At 38.4% G+C, this 27,573-nt stretch overlaps 1 protein-coding gene across 3 annotated transcripts; it reads right to left on the reverse strand.

Moving 5' to 3' along the window:
- Positions 1–3,423: 3,423 nt before the first annotated feature.
- Positions 3,424–26,586, reverse strand: Pgant5 (polypeptide N-acetylgalactosaminyltransferase 5). Of its 3 annotated transcripts, XM_089592864.1 has the most exons (9): positions 26,189–26,586; positions 9,353–9,804; positions 8,884–9,292; positions 8,470–8,788; positions 8,146–8,323; positions 7,676–7,856; positions 5,284–5,543; positions 5,062–5,196; positions 3,424–4,972 (listed from the first exon to the last, which is right to left on the reverse strand). In XM_089592864.1, exons 2-9 carry the CDS (start codon positions 9,536–9,538, stop codon positions 4,823–4,825), a joined length of 1,818 nt encoding a protein of 605 aa, XP_089448990.1. In that variant the 5' UTR covers positions 9,539–9,804; positions 26,189–26,586; the 3' UTR covers positions 3,424–4,822. The 3 variants fall into 3 exon arrangements, with proteins under 3 accessions (XP_089448990.1, XP_014204958.2, XP_014204957.2); XM_014349472.2 differs by lacking the exon at positions 7,676–7,856 and adding an exon at positions 6,432–6,612 and having other exon boundaries at positions 8,884–9,804; XM_014349471.2 differs by having other exon boundaries at positions 8,884–9,804.
- Between the last annotated feature and the right edge of the window lie 987 nt (positions 26,587–27,573).

Here is a 27,573-nt window from a genome sequence, read left to right on the forward strand (position 1 = left end):
ATGTATCTATAAAACAAAAAAATAACGATACATGTGTTTTTGGCGGCAAGTTAACAATCTATTTTATACTAAAAAATCGACCTCCTACGTAACAATACTTTTAAAGATGAATTTTCAAGTTAAAATTAATTGTTAACTTGCCGCCAAAAACACATGTATAGTTATTTTTTTATTTTATAGCTACACAATGAGTTGCGGCTGGTTTATGATTGACTAAATGGCTCTAATCCTGATTGCTCTGATTGAGAATTTCAGGAGCCACTTTTGGCCAAAAAAATCACGACCGCTAGATGGCGCTGATCCACATAACTATTACTACTCACAGTAGAGCCACTTCATTAACTATAAACCAGCCGCAACTAATCTTATAGATAGACAATAAAAAGTTGACATTTTTTGTGCTGTTTGCGGCAAGTTTACAATCTATCTTTGAGCCAAAAATCGACATGTAATAGTGTATATATTCTACTTATCTTATATGGCTTATAAAATCAACTACATGAAAAAAAATTACAATACCTTAAGCTTTTTACCATTAACATATGGAAGCACTTATGGATAGTCTACAGAAGCTGATCCTACCAATCCTACCTTGATTAATCTTTTAATGGAAATGACCTTGTATGTTCACTGTTAAATGATTTTAAATATTGAAAGTTAACAAGTTGTTTTATACAATACATTCGTTTTGATTAATCCTCAAAAATAATGTAATGGTCTATGTTGGATAAAAAAACTTTCAGTGTTATGTTACAGTGCAATGTATCACACATTCATGTTGTGAGGTTTTAACATTACAATAACAAAGTTTGATAACACACAAGTTGAAAGTCTCAACTAGCATCACAAATAGAAGAATATTAGAGAAATTTGTGAACTAATAAGATTTACCAACGAGAAAAGTGAAACGTAAATCTTGATAAAACGTTTGAATAAAGCAATTGTTTAAGTTTCATAACTTTTAATCATAACAGTTGATACCGTAAATATGCATTTGCTCTTTTAAAATTTGGTTTTTCCTTGTTTCAATGAAAATTTGTGTTGCAGAAATCTTGAATAACGATCAAATACTTATATACGTAAATTAATCAGTCGAAAAGAGACAACTGAAGAAAAAAGGCCTAAAAAAGAAGTACAGTCACAGTAAGAGTCTCTTAAGAAATGAGCATTGGATCTTAATAAATAAAAAATACATTTATTACAGATAAGTAAATTTTAAGTCTTATAAATAAACAAAGAACCCAACATTCTCTGATTATGTGAGATCCAATCCTCCATTCTCAGGAAACTCTTCGTGTGACTGAAACTCTTTTTTAAGCCTTTTTTCTTGAGTCTGATTAATTCAGGTATGTGTTTATCGTTAGTCGAGATTTCTGTAACACAATACATATCATATAAGTTAACTGTTTATTTAAACCATAAAAATTTAAAGGGCTATGCTTCCATAAATTAATGGTAAAAGGTCTAAAGTATAGTATTAAGTAAATATGGTCGATTTTATAAGCCATATAAGATAAGTAGAATATTTGTGGTTTTGGAGGTCGGTTTTCGGGTAAAAGATAGATTGTAAACTAGCCGCAAATAGCATAAAAAATGTCAAATATTTATTGTCTGTTAATGAGATTATTTGCGGCTGGTTTATAATTAATAAAGTGACTTTACTGTAAATAGCAATAATCATTTGGATCAGCGCCATCTAGCGGTCTCAAATTTTTGGCCAAAAGTGGCTCCCAAAATTCTCAATCAGAGCAATCACGATTAGAGTAATTTAGTCAATCATAAACCAGCCGCAACTCATTGTGTAGCTATGAAATAAAAAAATAACTATATATGTGTTTTTGGCGGCAAGTTAACAATTAATTTTAACTTGAAAATTCATCTTTAAAAGTATTATTACGTAGGAGGTCGATTTTTTGGTATAAAATAGATTGTTAACTTGCCGCCAAAAACACATGTATCGTTATTTTTTTGTTTTATAGATACATAATTAGTTGCGGCTGGTTTATAATTGACTAAATGGCTCTAATCCTGATTGCTCTGATTGAGAATTTTAGGAGCCACTTTTGGCCAAAAAGTTGAGACCGCTAGATGGCGCTGATCCACATAACTATTACTACTCACAGTAGAGCCACTTTATTAACTATAAACCAGCCGCAACTAATCTTATAGATAGATAATAAAAAATTAACGTATTCTTTGCTATTTGCGGCAAGCTTACAATTTATCTTTGAGCCAAAAATTGACATGTAAAAGTTTAAATATTCTACTTATCTTGTGTGGCTTATAAAATCAACCATATTCACAAACTTACAATACCTTAGACCTTTTACCATTAATTTATGAAATTTAATTTATGTGCACATGTGCACAGAAGATTAGATAGGATATATTCATGAGTTGACGTTGTCACATAAATGCTTATACGTTTTATTTTTCCAAATTATGTAAATACTATTTATCCTTGTAATTTTGTTCTTTTCTGAAGTGGGAAAACCGAAATGGTTTTCTCTTGTAGCACACGTTTAAAACATAAGATGAAAAATTTTTTTTTTGAATTTTGTTTGGAAATAGTTTTGGAACTGGTAGGCAATAAAGAAAAATTATTGATACATGTAATTAAACAAAATACATATTTATTCATGCGGATGATTAAACATAACTTTTTGGAATGGTCATTTCAAATTGACTATTATTTACTGCACATTTCCTACCATTAACTTGAAAAATAAGATTGACGATTTGAAAAATAAAAAATAAATTGTTTTAAGCACGTGTGCATTCTAATAAAGTAGTTTATTGTAATTACAATTTTTTTAGGTAGAGGTTGCATTGAAATTGTTTAGAGTATATTAAAGGTATATTTCTCAACAAATCGTCGTAGGAATCCCCGACAATGCAAATACAAATCTATGAAAAATCAAAATATATTGTCCCAGGCATTTATATATTGAGTGATTTTTCACATGTGCTTTTTCACCACGCAATGCTCCTCGAGGAGGGTTTAGGCGACCTTCTCGCAGCAAAATTGCCTAAATCCCCCTATACCCCCCTCCCAGTAATAGGAGGCCTCCTATCCCTCTTCCCTTCCTTCTACCAAGTGCTAAGTGCCCATAGTAGTGCCCTTAATAAAGGAGCCAGACGTAGATCACTCTAATATAAAAAAAAAAAAAAATTTATATATTGAAATAACAGACATGGTCTACATTTAAAACATTAGGCCATTAGTGGGATCAATGCATTATTTGACATTTTTTATTTTAATATCATATACAATATAAATACACTTTGTAATCATCTGTCAAAGATATCTCCGCCCAAACCATGTTTCAGTAAATTTTCTTACTGAAGATGAATTAAGAGTTTGTACAAAAATAAATAGTACATTCTTAATTAAATTGAACAAATATGTCTCCATATATATATATATCTATATATATATATATGAAGTGTAAAGAACAATTTTTTAGCGTGCACCATCACCATTTCTATTTTACAAAGACTCTCGACATTCTTGAGTTTTTTTTTCAATTACAATGGAAAAATTACCTATATATGCAGTACAAAAGTCAACGACTATCGGGTATTATTTAAATACGGAACATGGACGTTAAGTAATCTTGTGTACGTGTCTGCGAGATGTAAAGCAATTATTACATATATATTTGATGAAAAATTATTTAAGTCTATAATGGAAAAAAAAAAAAAAAAATGAAGAAACGGTAAAAGTAATGGAAGACTTTCTTCATAAAGGACTAAGAATTTGTAAATTTGAAATCAAGCAATAAAGCCGATTAAAGAATTAGTTAACATAAAATAAGTTTAAAATGTAAATAATCTCTTTTGCATACATTTGAGTAAAACTACAAGTATGAACAGAATCACTTCGCAATAGCGACGCAAGGAACTATAATAACAGTATAAAAAGATGCCATTGCCCCACGTGCGTAATTTTGCGAACTGTTGTTTCAAGCTCGAAAAAACATCGATCAATAACAATCTCTTCTTACTCAATGAGAATTCCCGTGGACTCTTGAAAATAGGTATATAGCTGTACAATTTACATCTTTTCTGTGCATAATCTTACAACCACCGTGTGCAAAAATTAGAGGCTCGAATCATTGCACTTCAAGTCGGACTTTAGTTAATTACAAGCACTATATTATAATACATTACTCACTCAATTGCACACGTCCCCTACACTGATGAAACATACACGAAACAAAACACCTCTCACGCGCACCTTTGCAGCATATTATATATATTCACAGTGTCTTATTTCCATTCAAATTTATTTCATCGGTGTACATATTATATATAATATCTCACTTGATGTTTCACTTATTCCGCGTTTATCCTTGAATTCCACATTTATAACGTTTTAATTATATATAATATAACAGTATAGTATTGTGATATGCTAATTATTGTTCGTCTCGTGTGCCACGCACCATTGGTTTTCACAAAACAAACGTACGTATCGATCCATTTATTATTTAAATACCTATATGTTGTAATATTATCTATTTATATATATATATATATATATAATATCGTTTTCAACAGCAACGCGGCGTCAAGGATAAAAACCAAGTATAACGTACACGCACCCATACACGCGTAAATCGCACTTGTCAGGCATGTAAAAAAATGTTTTTGAATCAAGGGCAATGTAATGAAAAAGCCCGTACCCATGCAAAGAGTAAAAGCTACTTATGAGCGCGCAAGTTGATATTTAGCGAGAGATTTGCGCTCCATTGCTCTCGTTTGTATCCGACCCTCCTTGGAGAAGTTGGGAAATAACATTGTCGGCCTTCACCGTCTACTAGCTGGCCTGCCACTTGAACTCGCTCTTCATTATCCACTTTTGCCTTATTTCGTCGGAATCGCACTGCTCCAGGATCGGCTGGGATGCCCCGTTGCCTCGTGGCTTGGCCAGACAGTGCTTCGTATTCACGTGCTTGATCGTTTTCGTCTGAGCAAAAAAAACATTTCACGCCACCATTAGAAAAAGTGTTAAATGTACATTTTGTACTGCCAGTGGCAAGAGAAAGCTTTGCCTACCCTGTCGTTGTATATCCACGCTTGGTTGCCTCCCATCCCGTGGCAGCGAACGATCTTCACCGGCCCCGAAGGGCTCGTCGCGTCCAGGCACATGTCGTCCGACATGATTTGTTGCCTCTTCGTGTACGCGAATATCTATTAGACAAAAGAGACAATTGTATAAGTTTACGTGGGAGCTCAATTTATACGCCTGGTGAAAATTCAATGAAGCCACACGCGTACCTGGTTACCGCCGAGACTGTGGCAGTAGCTTAGCCCGACGTTCTCGCCAGTTCTCCTGCCCATGGTGTCGAGACAGTAGTTCTGAACCCTGTCCGGACCCTGGCCGTCGGCGTTTTGTATGTCGCCGAGGTAATAATAGTCCAGCGGCATCGGCGACTCGGGATAAATGTTCTCCAGGTACCACCTGAAGCTCTTGCACTGCAGTCGCTCCCTCAGCTTCAGGCGCTCCGAGACGTCGCCCACCGTGACGCTTCGTGCCCCTGAAACCATGTCGTTTTGAGGAAATTTTTTTTCACTCGTTCGCAAAGACCCGAAGGTAACAGCGCGTGCCACTGCGTGCGGTATCATATCGGACGTTACATACTTTATACAAAAAGTAAAAGAGTGGGTAGATATAACGTAATGTTATATAGGTAAGATTTCAAGTGATGGAAAACATCCTTTACAAGTCAAACACAGCGCGAAAACAAAACTTGGGTGAACGCGTGCATCGATAACTATAATTAAAAAGTTATGAGGTTCGAGTGCTGAAAACTACTGTTTCGATGATGTGCATGAATTTTAATGTCGAAACAGTATATTTTACGGGTCGGAGATGGCGAACAAATGTTTCAATGCATAGTTATAAAATATATTGTACATAACATGAAGGAGACAAGCGGATGCAAGCAAAGGATCAATGCAAATGTAATGTATATATATATACAAGTGAGGTAGAAAATACGTATCGTGCAATGTGATGCATTATATGTACAAAGAGCGTCAACGCATAGTATATATTTTGGTGTTGTTCGTTTTTAGTTTATGTATTTACATGTATACTCTAATTTTCCATTGCCACATTTTTGCCACTGCGTGTAGCTGCGAGTAAACACGTCGTTGGTATAATATATCAAATCGTTGCTACTTATGTGTACAAAAATAAAACACGCGCATGCTTTTTTTTGTCTTACGTACACAATGATAACAAAATTGTATTACAGTATTTATGTATAGCCGCAAAAACGTATGCACATAGTAACAAATAAAATACAAATATATGTAAGTATATAAACAATTGAGTTGCGTGGGGTGTTGTAAAAAAAAACGTATAATTATTTATTATTTGTGCGAGAGAGCGAGCGTTGCGTGCTACAGAGCGCGGCTACCTGGATTGATGTTGTAATAGAAGTATTTCCACTGGTCCAGCCAGACCTCGGCGAGGCGCGCATTGTTGTGGTTGACGATCTTGCTCGTACCGCCGGGAAACGTGTACGGCGTCGATTTACGGAACACGTGGCCAACGTGAGAACACGTGGCTATCTCCAATGTTCCGCCACACATCCATATCTAAGCCAATACACTCGATCTCGGTTAGTCTCTCTCTCTCTCTCTCTCTCTTTTTGCTTTTTGTTTCGCATTTTATTTGTGGATTTTAACGTGTGTTTTAAAAAGCCGAACGCGTGACTTTTTTTTCACACAGAAACACGATTTTACGTATTATGTACTTATGTAAGAATCGTTAATTATCAAGCACACACACACACTGCACACTCATCACGATTATCTGCAAAAACTGCTCTGTTAAAAAATCGGTTCGAAGAGTTGTTACAAGCTGATGGAAATTTATCATAGTATTAGTGCCAAGTATTATTGCGTCGAAAAAATTGATAAGTACCTTCAAGACACGTTTAGCATGGAAATTTGCACATACAGCTGCTGGGAGATAAATATACGTATGAGCAATTGTGGATGATTTTTTGTTTTTGTTTTTTAAGTTAGTACGGCTGGTTGGATGAGTGGTTAAGACATTTTAATACGTATGGTAAAAGGTATATTATGTAGGGATACATGTTATATAACGTTAGTTGATTGTTATTGCTATTATTTATTATTACGTATAGCTTATATAATTAATATATGAAAAGTCTACGCTAATGATACATGAATGTAAATGTAATAGGCTGAATCCCGCATGCCAAATTACAAAAATGGTGATAATTATGCGTGAAAGGTATACAATATACATATGGTACTAGATGTTTAACAAGAGTAAGTAAGTATAGCATTACCAAAAATTAATGAATAACATTTCAATACGTAATTAAGGGATTCTATGTGTACTTATTGTTAATGGATATACGAAAAAAAAAACTCGAGCCAGAATCTTAACTAATTTAAAAAAGTTAGTAGAAGCCAATGTATTATTTGATACAATACGTATGTATCTAGCATTGTGGAGCTTGAAGCTTACGGGATCTACTTGATAATTTGATAATGATGAAAGTATAGCAATAAAGTCATGAGCTGACATTACGTGTGAAATGTTAAACGATAGGAATTCAAAATGGCAAATGTCTTGATGATGAGCTTTTTTATCGTTTTTTCTTTTATGTGGATTGTTGAGTCTAACCTGGATTCATGGCATAGTAAAAGTCTCTCCACTCATCCATCCAGACCTCGGCCACTCTGGCCGCGTTGTGCAGGACGATCTTGCTCACGCCTCCGGGAAACGTGTACGGGCTTTTGTCGCGGAACACGTGCCCGACGTGGGAACACGGACTGATCTCTAAGGTACCGCCGCACTGCCAAACCTACAATAAACTCGTTACGTTAAATGATTCAATTTTCAAGGGCTCGAGTCTGATAAGTCTTTTTCAAGCTCCGACGTAGGTGGTTACGTCACGAACGTGCGTGTTAATCGCTTCTCACTGGAATTCGATGCTAAAAAATCTCGATTGTTAATTTGTTTTTTTTTCTTTGCATACAATAACAATCATTGTCACTCAAATGCCTCACTTGAAATCAAAGTAGTTGTTTGCGTGTTCGACTTAGTAACGTGCACTTTGAGAAGTAAAAAAAAAAGAAAAGAAAGAAACTCACCCTAAAGCTCATCTCGAGGTTCTCTCCACCCCATATGTCCATACCTTCGTCGTAAGCACCAAGTTCATAAAAATATTTCTTATCAATAGAAAACAGTCCACCCGCCATGGTCGGCGTCCGCAGAGGTGCCGTTCTATCGCCGTTCCTCCTGTCCATCTCTCTTTGGGGCACTCTGTACCTAAAATCGATCGAAACCTCGTTATCTTCAACTGTTTACAATCATACACGCGCGCCATACATTATGTACAGATTTGTGGACGTTAGTATGTAATATGATTGAAAGGCAAAAAAAAAAAAAAAAAAAAAAAAAAAGGGCGTGTGTACCATCTGAAATTGAGTTTCCAATTGAAGCCGCCCCAGGTCATGTCGCTCGCGGTTATGTACTCGAAGGTATCGTCGCTAATGACATCGATGATGGGACAGACCACGGTTTTCCTGTCGTAGGCTATTCGAGCCAACAGAGGCTCCAGCCAGCCCTCCGTGCACTCGCAATGGGCGTCCAAGAAGGTAATCACCTGGCCTTTGACGTGTTTCGCCCCCAACAGTCTAGCTCTAATGAGACCCGAGCGCTTCTCCGTTCTGTACACGTAGGTTGGTACAGGAAGGGCTTCGACCTCGTCTTCGAGCTCTTGCTTCAGGTGCTCTGAAAAAAAAAAAAATAAATAAATAAGTAAACCATCGAGTTGGGCAAAAGCTCTTTGTACCCGCATAGATTGGTAAAAATGTTTCGCTCTAAACCTCTTTCGCTGGCGTCGTCGACGAGAATGATCTCCTTGAGGAGGGACTTTGGCGAGCGATTGATGACGGACCACACGGTCCTGAGGAGCGTGCTCTTGGCCTCGTTGTGGAAGACAATGACGATGCTCGTGTCGGGCAGTAGTTTCGGATACCTTTTGCCCTTGCAGCCGCTCTGCCTGACATCCTTGAGCGACCGGTTGAGGGATATCATGTCGCTGGCCAGTAGATTGAACTGGTTGAGCTTGAAGAGCTCCTGCTGGCGCGGCTCGTCCTCCTCGGGTATCTGCACGGCTTTGCCCATCTCCCCGGGCCTGTCCCTGCCCTCACGGACTATCTTGGCCGGCCGCCACGGTTTCAACTGACTGGGCTTGTACGTCCGCCTCTCCGGTTGCTGCTTATCCTCCTCCTCCTCCGGCTGCACTTGCGGACTCTGGGCCTCTGTTTTCGCGCCGCTCCCCGGCCGGCCGGCCTCGAGCTCGTCCGAGCCGGCCAACTGCAGACTCGTCGGCTTGCTCGTCACCGACTGGCAGTTCCAGCCGCTCCCGTTTATGCAGTCCGAGTAGAACATGAGAATGGCCACGTCCACGAGGAACCACACGAGCGAGGTGAGCAGGATCACCTGGCACGTGTGTATCCGCATCTTTGAGCGGAACATCCTGGCCCCGCCGCTACGATGTCGTTGACGATATATGGGTATGTATACACACTCGGAACGAATTGGCCCCTCTTTCCCTACGATGCCGATCTTGGTTTGCGCGATCCTGCGGTGCGGTGGTGATTAGCGTGGTGCGTAGGCTCGCCCGCTTCCTTCGTGGGCCTCTCTCGGCGCGGCTGACGGCATCTATATATCGTGCTGATTTTCGCGCTAACGATACGGCTACTTACTACATACCGATCCCACTGCGCGTCAAAGATCTGGAACTGTGAACAGAGACATGGGTAAAATTAAGTAACGCGAGAGGAATCTTTAACAACTTTCTCTCTCTCTCTTTTTTTTTTTTTTTTTTTTTTTTTTTTTTTTTTTTTTTTTTTATCGCTTGCCTATAGGTACTATAGTTCATGTGTTTTGTTCCTCCCACCCCCGTTTACACCCGCTTTATTATACTATACCTGATGTACGTTTATATGTACCTCGTATACACAATGGAGAGGGGAAGAGCACGCATAGTGTGTCGCGTGCACAATTGTCTCGCTTCACCGACCCTCGCGCATACACCTACAGATATTATAATTATATGTATACATGGGCAGTGAACTTTTTCACCTTTAATTTTTTCTTTTGGTTATTTGCTCGCCCAACTTTAGCCCTTCAGTACATGCAATCCATTGAAAGTACATAATGTGTCGTGTAACACTGCTTCGAAAAAATCTCAGTGGCTCTTTCACGTCAAAGGGATCGGGAATCGTTATGTATACCTGTACGTACAGGTACCTGCTATAGCTCGACGATTTGAAATTCCAACGAGGACTCCTTGATGCACGCGCGGCGTGTGATTTTAGCGCGAGACAGAGAGAAGGAGGAGAAGGACGCCGTAGAGCCAAGGGAAAACAGAAGCAGGGAGTATTATAGGTGTACCGTGATGCAAGTTCACAGGAGTGTGAGTGCGCTCTACTGTGGTAAAATGACTTAAAAATTGGGCTTTTACGGTTAGCGCCGGCGTCAGGGTACACAAGTGTATGTAGAATAAAGGTATATTTATTATACAAGAGCTCGGAGATATTTAATGCGAAACACATGTACAATCTATCAGATTCGTGGGGCGTTTTTAATTTTCATTTGGCTTTTTTTTTTCTCTCGCTTACCGCAGCACTTGATCAGGGAAGCGACGGTATATTGTTGTTTTTTTTTTTTTTTTTTATTCACTACTGGAGGTGTGCATAAATACGTTCACGCGTACACACGTAACGGCCTCTTAAATTTGCGCCGCGTGGGTGTGTGTCTATTACGTGCACAACTGCGAGAAAGAGGAAAGCGTAGAAAACGCCGGTGTTACTTTTTTTCTTTCCTTCGCAACTAGCGCACTTTAATTTTCAAGAGATTAGTCGGAATACAATTGAAAAACTTTCTCTTTCTCTCTTTTGCAGCAGCCGCAGAATAGAGCGTCGTTGTATTATATTGTCGTCCTGCGAAGCGAATTGACGCTCTTTTTGCTTCGCTCTGGTTTTTCTTTCCCCCCCCCCCCCCACCCACTCTCTGTAAACGGTCGAATGAACATGAGTAATCGCGATCATTATTTCAGAGACATTGTTTTTTCTTCGGCCGCAATATAAGTACATTTATATATACAAGTACGTGCAGTTGCAACTCTCTCGGGAGTTTGGTATCGAAATATTTATTTATTGTCCATGCAAAACAAAAACTATTGCGCGACCGTTTTTCCCCGGAGAAACGATTTCCAAACATCCCTCGTGTATACGTGGTTTATTTATACACGTGTGTGATATTATATTGTTTTTTTTTTTTGTATTTGTTTGATTCGCGATAAATGACGGGTGTAGCATCAACCACGTGTAGCCGTTATTGCATCGTTTATCAAAAAGTGTGCAAGATCAGAGAAAAACATGTATATACATGTTCTCTCGCGGCTGATTTCCCGTGATATTGCCCGAACGTATACGGGGGGGGGGGGGGGGGATCAAGAGCCCGTGTCACATGAACGATGGGAGCCACGTGGAATGAAAGAGTAATGAAACTTGGTGAGCGTGCCCGCGGGGACGCCGACCGACGACGCCGGTGACTCAATTTTTTTTCGGCTTACATGAGCTCATACTTCAGTGATATACGTTTCGTTGACGCCCGAGTGCAAGAGAAAAAAAAAAAAAAAAAAAAAAAAAGTTGACTGTACGAAGGATCTTTTTGTTTCTTTTTTTCTTTGATTCATCGAACCGCGAGTATTTAGCAATGTACACATATTATCTGTTCAATTAACATTGGGGTGCGGGTGTTTGGTAAAATAATGATATTATTTTACGTAAATTAATGCGGTAGCTGCTGAATGACGCTTGTATACATTTTGTATTTGTACGTGCCACGAGTATGATGTACGTGTGAGTTAATCATACACTCTACTGTATAATTAAATTAGGCGCGCCGTTCGGTCCAATGATCATTATATGCAGCTAATGCCGACAGTTATAATATATCGAGGAATCCCATTTTGGCTGTTGGTTCGCGGATTAATGATGGAAAATTTAGTCGACAAAAGCACAAAAGTCAAGTAATCGAAAACTCGACTTCAATGGGGTTCGTATGATGATAATAGGTGAAGTAAAATCGCGAGTATACGAAGCCAATAATTTTTTATAACAAGTACCGCACACGTACAAAATCATAAACCTTTTGAACGCATGTAATTACCAGAAATAGTTTTACCAGGTGAAAAATGGTAGCATGTTTGTGACAAACGTGTATTATGAAGAGAAATACATGTATGAAAACGTGTATTATTCGTACCGACTTTTTAGACCGTAAAAAAAAAGATGATAATGAGAAATCAAAACGCGGAAGTATAGTTTCCTTTGTTAATAAGACAATGATTATATGAAGCTTTTCAAAAATCCCGTACGAAATGTACACTTCAGCATATCCGTCCGTGCGGATGTGCGCAGGTACTTTATTATTAACTTGACTCTTCCGAATAATTAATTTGCGTGAAAATGTAGGTCAGTTGGAATAAGATGCGTATGTATAGGTAATAACGCGTCTCATTCGTCTTACGATTTTCTAAAGTTTGTCTGTCTGGAATTTTGTTCAAAACCAGCAGTTATCTGTGAGAAAATCCATAATTTGACGAATTTTGTTTTACCCATACGCTTCTTACTATTTTTCTCAAACTTGGTGCTTATAAAAATCAATGTTCATTTAACTAATTTTCCATGTACACCCGTGAATTTAGTAAAATCTTACAAACATTTTTGTCCCCCGATATACCGCAACAAGCGCCTGTACTATACGAACGAATAAAAAAACTAGATTGTCATACTTTTGATATTCTCAATGTTTTATGGAAACGGATCTGGTTTTTCGCAGTACACAAAGCCGCATTGCAGGTGGCTCGTTTGAATTTCCAGTGTAAGATTACAGCCAAAGATCGGCGCGTGATTTCGGCGATGAGGCAATAAGACAGGAAGCGAAGGAAAAGCGGAAAGTTTATACACTTACTTACACGTACCCTCCTTCCCTCCCCAACTCGTATTACCAAATTCATCGATTCCTATCGTCACCCCTCGACGTTTGTTTTGCACAGCAAAGCACGAAGATAATGTTAATTAATTAAACCCATCGTCACGCAGTGATATTACTGTAAAAATTTATATTTCATTTTATATAAAACCTTGGGCTGTACACACGTACATTTTAAATTACAAATTCAACGCTAAAAAAGTAAGTAATTAGGAAAATTCCAAATGGGCGGTCCTACAGAAATGTGAAAAAATACCTCACGAGTTATTTATATGAAAAAAAAAAAAAAAAAAAAAAAAAAGGTCAGCAGACGAGAGAAAGAGCATCATACGATTTTCAGCGAGTTTAATTTATCCGGTGTACCAGAGTATAAGTAGATTATATACAGTGTAGAGCGCGACGTCGTCGTGTCTTTTCGCTTCACCCACCCACCGTATAAATATATATAGTATAAAACAGCACGGATGCACTACTCGACTTTTTACCTCGAGTCGTTTCTATTTTTTTTATTTGTCATCTCCACCTTCCTCTTACCTTCTCTGCGTGTATATAATATACATTAACCGTGAAGTGAAAGAGGGAGAGAAAAAAAATGAGTATCCTTTTCTCCGGCTCTCACTCTTCACGGCTCGTATCATAGGCTGAACCTATTCACCCAATCATTTTTCTTTTCCATGCATCCGTCTCGAGTCTTTGTTTTACGTGCAAGTATACGCGATATATACGCACAGGAGCCCGTGAAAGAGCCAATACAAAAATGAACATGTATCGTGTATAATGGACGTGGCGAGAGTCATTATTCGCTCGAGCGACTAGCCGATTCGTCCTCTCTCTTTTATCCATTTCCTCTTGAGAGCAAAACACACTGCTGCAGGACTAAGTGCACGCGAGCAATAACGTATTGTTTTTCAAGTGCTGTACCTATATGTGTGTGTGTATATATATATAGAGGTAACTACTCCACTTGCAAGAGCGCACTCGTTGCCAAAACTGTTGGCCCGATCGTTTCCATTTCCATATTGAATCAAGACTCTCTTTCATCAAAATGTATCCCCAAAGTTGTGTGTACCCTGCAAAACTTGTTTTGATCTCGCACAGGAGCCACGGACGCGTGCACAAGTTGGCTCGGCGAGCCAAAATGATCGGACAATCAAGGAAGAGCCAGTGGTGTATTAGGCAATGCACTTATACCCGGCCAAGATGAAATTTAAATTGAGCTGCATGTGTATATACCTACGTATACGCGCTTCTTTGAAATTTCCTAATGGATCCTGTTTACCGCAGCTTCTGCTGAATTGCTCTTGTATTCGCGTTACGAGGGATTTGGGACTTTTCTTATCTAATTCACGCTGAATTGTTTGCGCAAATTATTTGTGCGTCTTTGGTACGAGACGGGGGGGATTATGTTTTTACTGACTACGACTTTTTTTTTTTACGTGTGCGCAACTGTTGTTTGATTGCTCCGGTGATTAATTTGAATTTCGATGTGACTGCGGGTTCCTGGATGAGGATGACTTTTTTTTTTATTTCGTTTGTGTTTGATGAGTTTCGTTTCGATTGTTCCGAGATAATTGTTGGCACAGACTTGAGCCTCCTTTTTTTTGTATTTACCGTACAGTGATTGACAATTCTTTTTTTTCCAGAGAAAAAAATTTCCAAGAGAAAAAATTTTAATTTCTTTTGTAATCAATTTATTCGATGAAACCATCCAAAATGGTTTATCAGAAAATTTTTGTTGAATAATGTAAGTGCTGATGAAAAAAAAAAAAAAAAATCTGGCGAAAAGAATGTAGTACATTTTCATGAAAAAATATTTTGTTTTGAGTTAATTTAAGTTATGTGAATTATTTTTACATCCAAAAGTCTCACCAATTTCCGCCAACACATTGCATTCATAATAATTACCTCGGATTTTGTTTTCGGTAGGATATACAAATCGGGAAAATTGTGCATGTACCGGGTAAAATAATAATAATAATAATTTTGTACTCAAAACTTCATTTCGTTTCGTATACCAATACATCCAAGCTGTGCATATTCATGAATTTCCGGTCAAGAGTAATTTTCATTCAGTAATCAGCAACGTGAAAAATAACGAGCAATCAGTGTATGTGTATGTGTTTATGCATGCATAGGTATATACCAAATGTAATGATTAATGCAAACCAGGTGACGGGTGCATGCATGCGGTAATTCGATTCGATTTTTCACGTTTACCCGCGGGAAAGCACGTATGGCCAAAAAACATTTTAAACTTTTAACGCATCGGTAAACTCACAATTCTTACGAATCGTTTGTGACGAAGCGACAGAGCTTGAAATATAAGGTTTTTAAATGAAAAAAAAAAAAAAAAAAAAAAAAACTTATAATAATAACAAACAAATAAAAAAATAATAATATTGCATTGGAAAGGATAAAAACGCGCATCCAGTGAAGAACGCGGATATTTTAATTCGTAAAAAGTGAATGTTTAACGGTGAAGAAGACGACACCGAAACATTCACTTTCACGCGGGGGAATATTAACCTGTTCCCACTATAAAAATGCCATCCTTTCTAAATCGAAGGTGTCCTTGACTCGAGTACGTTCGAGTCTACACGACTACATCGGTATGGTTATTTATACATGACAATGATAAAGAATTCAAGATTGAGCTTTATGTTCATCGTTATTTTCGATGTCGTCTTGTTCCTTTCTCTTTTTTTTTTTTAATTTTTTTTTAATTTTTAGCTTATACACTACACTTGTACGCAAATAAATCGTTAAAAATAGTTTCACTACTGACCTAATAATTTTGATAACAGAAAATAGTAAATAAGTACACCAACCAACCAGTTGTCTGTTGGGTAAAATGATTGAAAACGTGTATAATATTATACCGACGTACACTGTTACATTTGTATCGATTAAGGTATAATCGTGTATTTATACATTGGGGGAAATGGTTTTGTAGACCAATCGCGTTGAGATCAAAATTATAAGAGATAACAGGGATAATTTATAAATTTTTCATGAATAATCCTTTCCACCGTGAATTATTGTTAATAATAACATTGACAAAAACAATACACTGTAGATGATACTCATAAATCTACGATTCAACGGAACAATGAGCTGTATAGGAGAAATATTCGCTCCGTCATGCACTTTAAAAGGGCGCGACCTAACAACAGTTGCCAAGAGTTACTGGACAGCATGTGCACACCACAGAAACGCACACAGTACAGATGGATAAACATTGAGTAAAACAAAAAAAAATAAAATAATTTTTTTGCAAAACAATCTTTATCACTTCTGTAATGCGATTCGTCGAATCGACAATTGCTCAGAACAATCAGTTATTAATCCCTTCGTTTATTCATACACCCGTCGTTCGTAACTGCAGCGTGCCAGTGTGCGCTGGTATGCTTATTTCCTCGCTGCACCATTACATATTATATCGATGCTAAAAGTCGTTAAATGGCAATTTTTTTTTTTTCTCGAGTAAGCCTGATGTTCATACATGTATTATATACGCTGCTGGTGTTTTCCACAGTAATTAAGTAAGTATATGTAAGTAGTTGGGCTCGAGCGGCTCTCGGAAATTATTCGCGCCTCTGGCTAGTGCCAGATAAGAAACTTTCCAACGAAAATTTTCTCGAGAATCCCAAGTGCTGCTGATAATACGGAATGCAATTGGGCTGGATTTTTACATGCATAATGGTAATTTTAGTAAAAGTCGAGAAAAAAGACGAGGATCTCGTAATTTTTTCATAAAATGATTGTGTGTGAGCATATAATGCATAATATGGGTATAGTGCGACGCGGGCGTTAAAAGTGACGCGGCGCGCCGAGGTGGCGAGAGATACTTAATTGGTGCAATAGTTACGTGCAAGAGACGTGCGCGTACTGCAATAACACATACATACACGCATACATGGTACTAGTAGTAAGTGCATAAAAAATGAAAGAAAAACTCAATAGTGGGCTCGAGCACGTTAGAGGTGCGTTGTATCTATTCTCTATGCACGAACGAGTATGTATATAAGAAAATCGCACGCGGAGGGACCATTGTCTTCGTTTGGGACTTTTCTCACGGACGAGCGAGTAAAGCGACACTTTCCTATTTCCGCTTTTTTTTCTTCTTACGTAAAAAAAAAAAAAAAAGAAAAAAGAAAAAAAAAAAAAGACGTCAAGAGAGAAAGACCCCCTGCGTGTGCTTGTTATAAAAGAGAGCAGCAGCAGCGACGAGGAGGATCTTCCTTTTCGTGCGCGAGGAAAGAAATTTCCGATCGAAGCGGCAAACGAACGAATAACAAACGACCGTTCGTGCGACCTGACAAATAACGGGAGTCGTTGTTGTTGGTTTTGTTCGCGCTGATGCTGTGTATACATGTTGTGTATGCATTGGTTACTGGTGCACCGTTCGGTGTACAATTTACATTTGTTTGTACGGACAAACAGACTTGGGCACGAATGCTTTTTCAACTCTTTTGCAAATTAAATTTTTGCTCAATCAAACATTTATGTTAAAAGTTTTCTTTTTTTTTTTTTTTTAATAATTACTATTTATAATACAGTGCTTTTAATAAAATTATATTTGGAATTATATAAGGAAAAAAATTCTCTCTCTAGTGATAAATGATCCATGAAATAATTGTATCCACTTGCTAAGGCTTTTTTTGTTTTTCAAATGATCATGGTGAACATTTATCTACTTTGAACGAACATGAAACGTGAGAACGACAATTTTTTTGTAATTTTTCGTCCTCCACCATCGTCAAATCCAGTAGACGATAAGAATTTGTGTTTATTCCAATGCTTTGAAAAAACATGTTTTTTTTTTATTTTGTGGTCTTCGTATAAAATATTTAATAATTTTAAATTGTGTATAATGTAACATATACAAGACATCGACACCCGATGCAACCGCACTCTAAACCGCACGCGATTCTTTCCTAAAAAAAAAATGAGGAAGAAATAATATTAATTCGAATATCATTAGAAAATTGCTTCCCTCGCACTTTGTGGTAATGTCACTCTGAAAAAAAACCAAAGAAAAATAAAAAAAAGTGACGGGAGAACCAACTTTTTCCTCTTTCGTTATATTAGCGAATTTATTTCGTTAGTTGTTTGATCGTTCCATTGACGAGACGCTGTATAAAACCCTAAATGCAGAGTATATTGCCGTAGCACGTAGGTGCAGGACTGTATATTATATGTTTATGTTTGCCGATGAACTTTATATAAGGCGACTGCCATGTCTAATTTTATAGCTCCCCGTCGATACTATATAGTATACGCTGTCATCTAACTATAGTTTATTTTGAAACCGATAAATCAATGAACTACGAGTTTCATGAGCCATGATGAATAATCCGTTTACGGTGATAGACATCGCATACACGTATACCTATACCTCGTGTACGTATAGCATATTAGCATGTATAAATGTGGCAAGCGCTGGTTAGGGAGGGCTGTCGATTTTTGTAAGTAATTGTACGTCAATTTTTTTTTTCATTTAATATACGACATTTGAGTGGTGATTGTTATTGTCAACTTTTTTTTACTCATGTTGCAAATTCAATTTTTATCAATACCAGAGCAATGAGATTTTAATATAATGAGACTCTTCCAAAATAGCAGTTAGTACGACAGTAATTATATTTTGTATGGAACGAAACTTTTTTGATCCCAATCCCGATAAAACAGAAGTACACACTTGTGTATACTCTGTTTCATCTTTCTAAAATAAGTATATGACCCCAGAAAAAAAAAAAAAAAAAAAAAAACGCACTTTGCCGACCAATTAGATCCCGATGGTGATAATGTTTTTGCACACTCGATTTTTTGACACACATTGGGTACATATATAAGCATCCGTTTAAAACGCGGCGATAAGCAGCGCATCACCGCGTGCGAGAAATCGCGCGCATCATCATTAAGAATAGCGAAATCTCCCGCGAGATCAACGACGGCAACAATAATTCCCGCTAAACAATCATCATTATAGGTATCTCCCACGTCGTCGTCAAAGTCATCAGTATTTATTCGCTATTAGAAGCCTCCACAGTGAGGAAATTAAGTGGAAATGAAAAAAAAAAAAAATAAAATAAAAAGCCGCGTCACTTAATTTACCGTCTCTCGGAGATTACAATCGAATGGTCTCTTCTTCCGTTCGATGCACATATATGTATATATATATATTTCAAGGGGGGGCGAGTGAAAGCGCTCGAAGCTGAATTTCACTAGATGATAATTCTCGCAGCGGCCCGTAGGACAAGTTTGCTCGCTCGGGGAGAGAGAGAGAGAGAGTCAAGGACCCTAACGACGTTGTACATGTACCTATAACAGTTAAATTCGAGTCACGACTCTCTCGAGAACAACTTGTTGTTGTTTGCCGATGAGCATCCCAATGGTCCCTTTGGTAAATATATACACGTATAACGTATAAATCGTATACCCAATGCGCGTGCGGGCACCTCTTTTATTTTACTTTTTGCGGCACTTTACCACGTCACTGAAAAAAAAAAAAAAAAAAAAAAAGAATCATAAAAGCATCGGAGCAAATATTTTCCACCTGTATACCAAAGGCACGCACGTGTCTCACTTGTGCGTATACCTATATACAAACACACTTGTGCTTATCGCGTTGGCATGGAAAAAAACCTCGGTTGAACTCGATTTTCTCCCCATATGGAGCAAACGAGCGTGTATTTATATATACAATATAGGTTCTCTCGCAGATTTTCAAAGGGTTATACGTGAGTGTGTGTGTTTTTATTTAGCCTCGACAAATGTATGGATATAGGTACATTCTACTCTTAACTTGGCGCTCCCACGTTCGTGCGATACAGCGCCTGCATGAGTATACACTTTACCGTGATGTGCATATCGTTTGTTGTACATATACATATATACAATATACCTGTACTGTACCAACAACAGCCAACCAACGGGTGCGCGTATAACGGTGTTATCACGTGACAACGGCTTCGTTATATTGACGCGATAAACCTGTAAAAGCGCAGGGTTACAAAAAAAAAAAAAAAAAACGAGGCGCTTAGAGAAGAAGGACGCGTTTATTGGTGTAATTGTTGCGGTTGCTCGGACACTGCAAGCTCGCGAGCCGCATCCGCGTGACTTATACATATATGGATGCACTATTTTTAATTACCCGCACCGGCACGGTCGGTGTTTATTTTTAGAACGAAAATTGTGTTATAATAACACACCTGTTAACTGTAAATTTTTCGACGGGATTTTAATAGTAAAGAAACAAAAAAAAAAAGTCCAAAGAAGTTGAGCTTTCGTGTGTGCGAGCGAAGATTTTCATTAACGACGGCTGATCCGAGACAAATTCGATACCGGTACGTATTATACGTTGGACGAAAATTCAATTATCTTTCCGTGATTGAAACAATATCATCATCATCATCATTCATTTGGTTCGATAAATTTAGCTTGTCGAATTAACTCGAACATTGGATTTTCCGTATAAACAATACAATTAACAAGTTAATTAAAATCACCAGAGAGTCAGTCTCACGTGGCGTGAATAATGATGAGGGACTGAAAAAACAATTAAAAAACGCAGTTAGAAGTCTACGCGTGCGTACATGTGAATAAAACACTCTGTGCGTGTGCGTGCTCATCCGCGCTTGTAGTGTTGGTACATGCCTACTAGACTGTTATTCTATTTTTAAGGCAATAGCGATGGATTTCATCGCCGGCATGCAAACTCTTTCACTCGTATACCTCAGTATACGCATCATTCGGTTGATCCACTCGATTTGGAAATCATGGTAATTTGCGTGTTGTGCGAGCGCCAACTAACGATTTGGCAGATAAATTGTTATATCGATACTTTCAGAGTTGGATAATCCATCAAACGCTCCATTTGCGAAGAGCAAGCGTGAAAAGATACACTTTGTAAATTGAAATATCCAGTTTAAAAATTTAATTGTTGGTGATGAAAATCTGTATTACTAAACGGTCAATTTATCCCCCTTTGCGATGATTTTTTAGAAAAAAGGCAGGGCAAAAAAAATAAAAAAATAAAAACTTTTACAAATTTTTAACACGCCATGGACCATCGTTAAATGATTACTCAACGAGTTTCCATACGAAAAAGTGATTCAAGCTGGGAAAAAGAAAAAAATCCCGCAACAACAATGTATCGTAATAAACAATCGGACGCTCCAAATAACGTGTTAGCGCAATATTATCAGCAAAGTATAAATGTTACTCTTGAAAGAGAGAGAGAAAAAAAAAAAAAGAAACCTTAGATTTTTTAACGCTACAACTTATCACAGTCACGTATATACAAACAATAAAAATGTACGATGCCACGTAACAAGAAGTCGGAAGCTCCATCGGTGCGGAAAAGATAAAAGTATAATTGTTGATTCGTTGTTTAAAAAGAATCGCGTTGAAATGGTAATCAATACTTTGCGCGTAAATTGCACTGCACGGCAAATTATGATTAATTGCGCACATCGTACATGGTAAGCAGCAACGAATTATATGCTTACATGACGGGGAATTAAAAAAAAAAGGGGAAAACCAACGAAGCATTTCGCGTAAAATGTATTGTAATCGTTCGGACACACTTTTCCGAACCTCTTTCGCGAGAAAAAAAGGGGGCTACAGCGCATAAAAAAAAAGGGTCGTTCGTTATATAATTACTCGCGAGCTCGTTCATTTGTTCATTTGCTTTTGCTCAAAGTACACGAGGTAAAGAAAAAGAGGCATTTTCCTTCGCCACGTTCCAAAGCAACGGTGATGGACTGTAGAAATCGTTGGCGAGGCAATTTTCGTTCTCTCATGGTTCCATGATGGTAAGTATAGGGCGGAGGAGGAAGAGAAAGAGAGATTCTTCAGCGAAGTATACATATCTGCGCGGAAACAGTCAAGAGGTACTTATTGTACCTGTAGCCGTGGTTTCGCTCGGGAGAGAAATGAAGGTAGGCGTCATGCAACGCCTCCACGCGTATACATAAAAAGTTGCGGGGGTCGAAGGGGTGGTGGAGATAGCTTATCCAACGATACGGAATTAGGGTGGAAAAAAAAAAGAGTCAGTTGTCTGCGAAGCATTCTGATTTTCCACTTGGCTTCCGAAATGCCGTGTGCTCGTGGACGGAGGGAAATGGAAGGCGATGATTGTAACCGTACTGTTCGAGGGAGGAGGGGGAAGAGGATATGTTGTAAGCACACGGGTGGGTATATATTTAAAAGTATAACTATGATACGGGACACAAAACACATTTAGTGCATTTACATGTGAATGGTCGCGTGTCAATATTGGGTTTAGAGCTTAGGAATACCTATGTTACACCACCTGGCAAACTAAGAGAGAAAGGTGTCAAATCACATGATATAGGTGTATGCGTGTTAAACAGGTGGGTGTAAGGAAAAAAAAAAGGTTTTTTTCATTTGTACATTGTCACTGTTGGGATTGTATCTTTCGAGCGATAGTTTGAAAAATTGTACACCCTCCTCCCTGGGAGACCCCGGGAAATGAAACGAGATGCCCCTAAAAGGGAATACCTATTACCAAACTGGCCTAGTTCTCAGGGGCTGGGAGTCTATATCACGGACGGCCTAACAACAAAAGGGCGAGCTGCAATCAGTCGGGCTGATCGATAGTCCCGAGCATAGTCGGGTGGCTCGCTGTCTCTCGTGCATCACGTGAAATTCGGAGCACAACGCCAACGCCGATTTCTTTCCCCACCCCCCTACCTATTTTATTTACTTTTCATTTCCACCCCCCCCCCTGGCTATTGTACAACGACTCGTGCAACGTTTTTTTTTTTTTCCAAATTAACACCCGCGGTAGTTTTATCATCATTTATATTTTTGTAAATCAACTTTAGCCAAGTATAGCGTGGACTCTGTTCTTTCGCTCGACTGTCCGTTCGAAGATGCGCGAGCGAGTAAAGCGAGAAAGATGGACGAGCGTGTGCGTATACGACGAGAAAGCGCGCACAAGTATATATGTAGGTTAGACAATCGCGAACGCGATGAAGGAAAGACAGAGCGCGCGTGTGCCTCTCTTTTTCTCTCGCGCGGAAAACGAGTCGATGATTAGGCCGCAGCATGGGCGCCCAATGGGGTGCAGTGCATGTGCTCCTTTCTTTCGACTCACGTGCGGTGTGTGCTTCAATCGTTTTTTCCTTTTTTTTTTTTCTACTTTATCATGTGTCTCCCGTTATCTCGACTTTGCTCTAGGTCGCCGTGTCTTTTATGACTCGTACGTGTGTATCGTAACGTGGATTATTGGTATCGGTACGAGAGGGACATTTATTTTTCCTTTTCTTGGGGGAAGTTTAATTGATACGTTTCATCCATGTATCCGTGGCAAAAAGTTTTCTTTTTTTTTTTTTTTTTTGTTTCGTCGTTCAAAATCAATATCAAGAGTAAAATAACTAAAACATATGGTATACGGCTCAACACATGCGGAAAAATAAAATTCATACGCTTTGTTTTGGTGCGTTTCAAAAATCGGAATAGCTCCGAAAATGCAATTTATAAACCATTAAAGGAAATTGATAAAAAGAGGCGATTTTTGACGGAATTTCTAAAAAAAAAATGCCCAAGCAAAAGTATCTGAAAACGCACCCCGACCCATATACGTTAGAGCAAAGCAAAAAATGTGTCTTATATAACCGTTGCGAACAATATCAAGCCGTGTGTGTAAAGCACAATTGACACGGTGGAAAGCGCGTTAATCAGAGGGATAAAATGACAAGTGAGTGCGGGTGAGTTGGAGAGAAAAACAAAAGAAAATGGGGGAGCCGGAGGAGGAAGCGTAGAAAAAACGGCGTCCAGAGAGAGAGAGATTGTTGCCGACGTGCCTGCACCACGAGCACCGAAGTGGCACTTTTCTTTTTCCGCTCAGCCAGCTGATAGATAGAAAGCTCGCGAGAGCAAGAGGAAGAAAAAGTAAGAGAGAAACGTCGTCGTTGTCGTAGTTGCGACCGCAGTAGGTCGAAATGAGAGGTGAGCGAGCACAAGTGGAAAAGACGAAATGTAAAACGAGAGAGTCCCGTCTTTGGGCCGCATCTTGTTCACATGGCCTGTATATACTTATCGCGCAATGCTCTCTTTTTCCTCCCCCCCCCCTCGACTACTGGAACTTTTGATGACGTATACTTTTTCCCCTCTCTCTCTCTCTCTCGTGTGGGTGTACAACCTACACACACGTGAAAATTAATACTCCTCCATCATCCGTATTCTCGCGTCTACTCGACTATTTTCACGGCTCGAAAACCTCAAACGCGTAACGAGACGCATTTTAAACGCGCTTGTTCCAACCGAGCATTAGAGTGCGCTTACGTGCGCTTAATTATCAACGCGCTGATTCTTCTTCTTGTCCGTGCGCATGCAGTGCCTGGGAGAAATCTGTCGCGGTGGTGTATCGCATACACATCTCAGAGAGTGAAGATAGCGACACTTTCTGGTTGAGGGGGGGGGAGGGAGAAAGCGCTCTACTGGTTTAAGTTCGTCGCGGGAAGGAAAAAAGCTCCTTTTCTTGTAGCTTTTAATGCTAAATTCAGCAAACATCAATGTACACATGAGTAAATCCGCAAAAGATATTCCACTTTTGTCACCGTTTTTTAGTACCCTTAAAACCAGGCGTTCACGGCTTTTCTCTAACAGAACAGTTCTTGACTTTGCGAGCAAAATGAGCCCGGTTTCAAGGGTGAGCTTAAAAAAAAAATTTTTTTTTAATGAAAATCAGGGACAAATTCGGGATATTTTCTGTGGACTCCCTCATATATTACATCTAGATACATAATATTATACCGGTAATGAGATTATAACGATCTCGTACACGTGTAAGCATTGTATTTTTGTATACTATTACCATTATATTATCATTAGGATGCACTTACTGTTCCACCATCACGGGAAATAGATCGAAGAGCGAGTAAAAACACAGCGAAATGGATGAATGAATAAGCGAACGAGCAAAAAAAAAAAAAAAAAAAAAATGTTAATGAGCGAGCCGGATGTAAGTATAGTGCGACAGGCTTGCTTACACTTATAGGTTGGCGCCGAGGAAAAATTAAATCGCACCGTGCCAGTGCAGTGATTCATTGTTATATATACACGTATCTCATGTATATGTGCATTCACACAACAGACACTGCAACTTTTATACGTATACACCAACCCTATATAATATACACATGTGATACACATCTTGCGCGAATCTCTTTCTCCCGCACCGTATGTTTGCCTCAACACATTTAATGTATACATATATATATGTATATAGCATGCCACCGTGGAAGAGATAAGATGGTATATACACATATTTATAAGTACAGTGTACATACCTAATAAGTAGGTGCGCAAGGAAAAGAAGAAGATGTACGTATGTATATTGTATTGTACAGGTGAGTTGGGAAAAAAAGACGAAAGGGAAAGCTTTCTCTCTGTCCCGCATTCGGAATCTATATACCTGTTGTACGTAATATTGTATATACCAGAGGAGAGAGGCAGATGAGCCCAAGAGTTGGATTTTTTTACGGATACAGCTAAGTAGGTACCTATCGAGCTGTATATATATATATGTATAATATACGGTTGCGGTTTACAACGTCGGCACGACGGCCTTACGTATTATACGACTCCGAAATAAATCAGTACGCGGAAGAGAGAATATTATATTTGTATATACGTATTTAAGGGTCCACTAAAAACGTGTATAGGTACCTATATACATGAAACTTAAATGCGTGGCGTGGATTGATTAGAAGTATGTAAGCTACGAATATTATAGGGAGAAAAAGAGGGATAGAGAGAGAGAGACGTGTTCACACTGCACACACGCACGCATTGCATACTACACGTTCTTTCTCTCATTTCTCTTTTTGCTGTGATTCTTTTCTCCCCTAAACCTTATACCTATACCTACCTCTCTCTTAAATGCCTCGAATGTAAGTACTATTCATACGGGAACAGACGGTACGAAAAAAAATAAAAATAAAAGAAAAGAAAGGCGCAAATAGGAGTAATTATTATTATTTTTTTTTCGTACGTACGTAAAAAAATGAGAGAAAGAAAGGTAAAAAAAAAAAAGAGCAAATGCTGATGCCAGCAGGTTGTTGTGTGTGAAGCGAAGGGGTTACGAACCACTTTAGGAAGATCCGGGACTCCGTTTTTCGTGGCAGATGTGCAAATGGTCCAACAGTCGGTCAGTAGCAATGGCAGGGACTACGACACTTGTTTTACTCATCACCCGTAGTTTAGCACATTATGCGCTTATTTTAACAATATTTATCCACTCCTTGGGGAGGATGTTGAGCCTCCGGCGCACACGTATTGTACACACGGAACATCACGTAGCCGAACCCGAGCAAGGCTTTACTTCCATGTGTTGTTAGCGTGACGCGCGTGACGTGTGACTCCGAAATTGTTATTACCGTTAAAAATAAAGTGACCATTTAATCGGCCAAGGGACGAATTTTGACGAAGCACCACGTAGGCTGTCTGACGTGCAGGGCCATCGTTCGCGCGAGCTCGCCGACGTATGCGCGAGCACTCGGCCCGAAGCCCCCTTTTTTCACTCGATCTGCACCGTATGGCTCGTAGGGCACTTTTCGTCGAGAATATCTCACCATCTCACGGCGCGGGGCAGAACGAGCAAGTCGCTAACGATTCTACAATGCGACCCGTGCAAAGCGACTAATTCAACAGAGGAGCAATACTACGAGGACGTAACGTATTGTCTTACCAAAAGTACTAGTAAAATAATAATTTATATGAAATAGTATTTCAAAACTGTGTGGCAATATGACTTATAATTAATACAAAGAAATTTGATAAGGAAAATGGGTGTGACCATTTGCTCGTGCATGCAGATAACAAAATAATTATTGATTTATCGATCGATAAAAAAAATTTTTTTTTAATTTTCCTGATAACCATGCACAGTTTAAAACAAAAAAAGCTATAACGGCTTTAAAAAATAATGCGTTGTTTATTTAAGCTTATATGTGATGATAAATTTTTCGACTTGTGTACTTTGTCTTTTTATGTTTGTTTTTATACTAAAAGTTATTTACATTTAGATTTAACTGGTCAAGTAGTTGATGTAGGATTTAATTGCTTATTAACGCAATCCTGATTTAATTTATAAATTTGTGGAAGACTACTTAACATATTTTAATTTATTAATGTATTTATAAAAATAATCGATGACAGGATGAGAATAATATAAATATAAATTAATAACTCCTTTTATTATTGGTATCAATTAAGCAGAAATAGTTGTAACTTTTCTGAGCAGTTCTTTGCTACCTTTTATACCAACTGATGGACTGCAAGAAAAACGGCATCAGTGTACGTAGGGATCTATACTTTTTGTTATGAAAAATGTCTCAACAAATTTAACAATTTTATTATTAATATTATGGGAATTTTTATCTTTTAGATTAAAAAATTTTCTAAAATAATTTATGCAAATAGAGTTTACTTATTAAATTTATAATGACCCCCGTAAGTGTGTAACTTAAGTA

The sequence above is a fragment of the Copidosoma floridanum genome, unplaced genomic scaffold (assembly GCF_036245765.1).
Source record: "Copidosoma floridanum isolate Cflo_tuat_1 unplaced genomic scaffold, Cflo_Japanese_pri ptg000019l, whole genome shotgun sequence".
NCBI classification, from domain to species: domain Eukaryota; kingdom Metazoa; phylum Arthropoda; class Insecta; order Hymenoptera; family Encyrtidae; genus Copidosoma; species Copidosoma floridanum.

What these genes read in the sequence shown, in the direction of transcription:
- Pgant5 (XM_014349472.2), bottom strand. Translation starts at nt 9,538, where the DNA reads ATGTTCCGCTCAAAGATGCGGATACACACGTGCCAGGTGATCCTGCTC. An exon ending in CTATTACAACATCAATCCAG is followed by an intron (nt 5,544 to 6,431) that starts GTAGCCGCGCTC and finishes ACATGGTTTCAG; the next exon opens with GGGCACGAAGCGTCACGGTG. An exon ending in CGTGGATATACAACGACAGG is followed by an intron (nt 4,973 to 5,061) that starts GTAGGCAAAGCT and finishes TTTTTTGCTCAG; the next exon opens with ACGAAAACGATCAAGCACGT.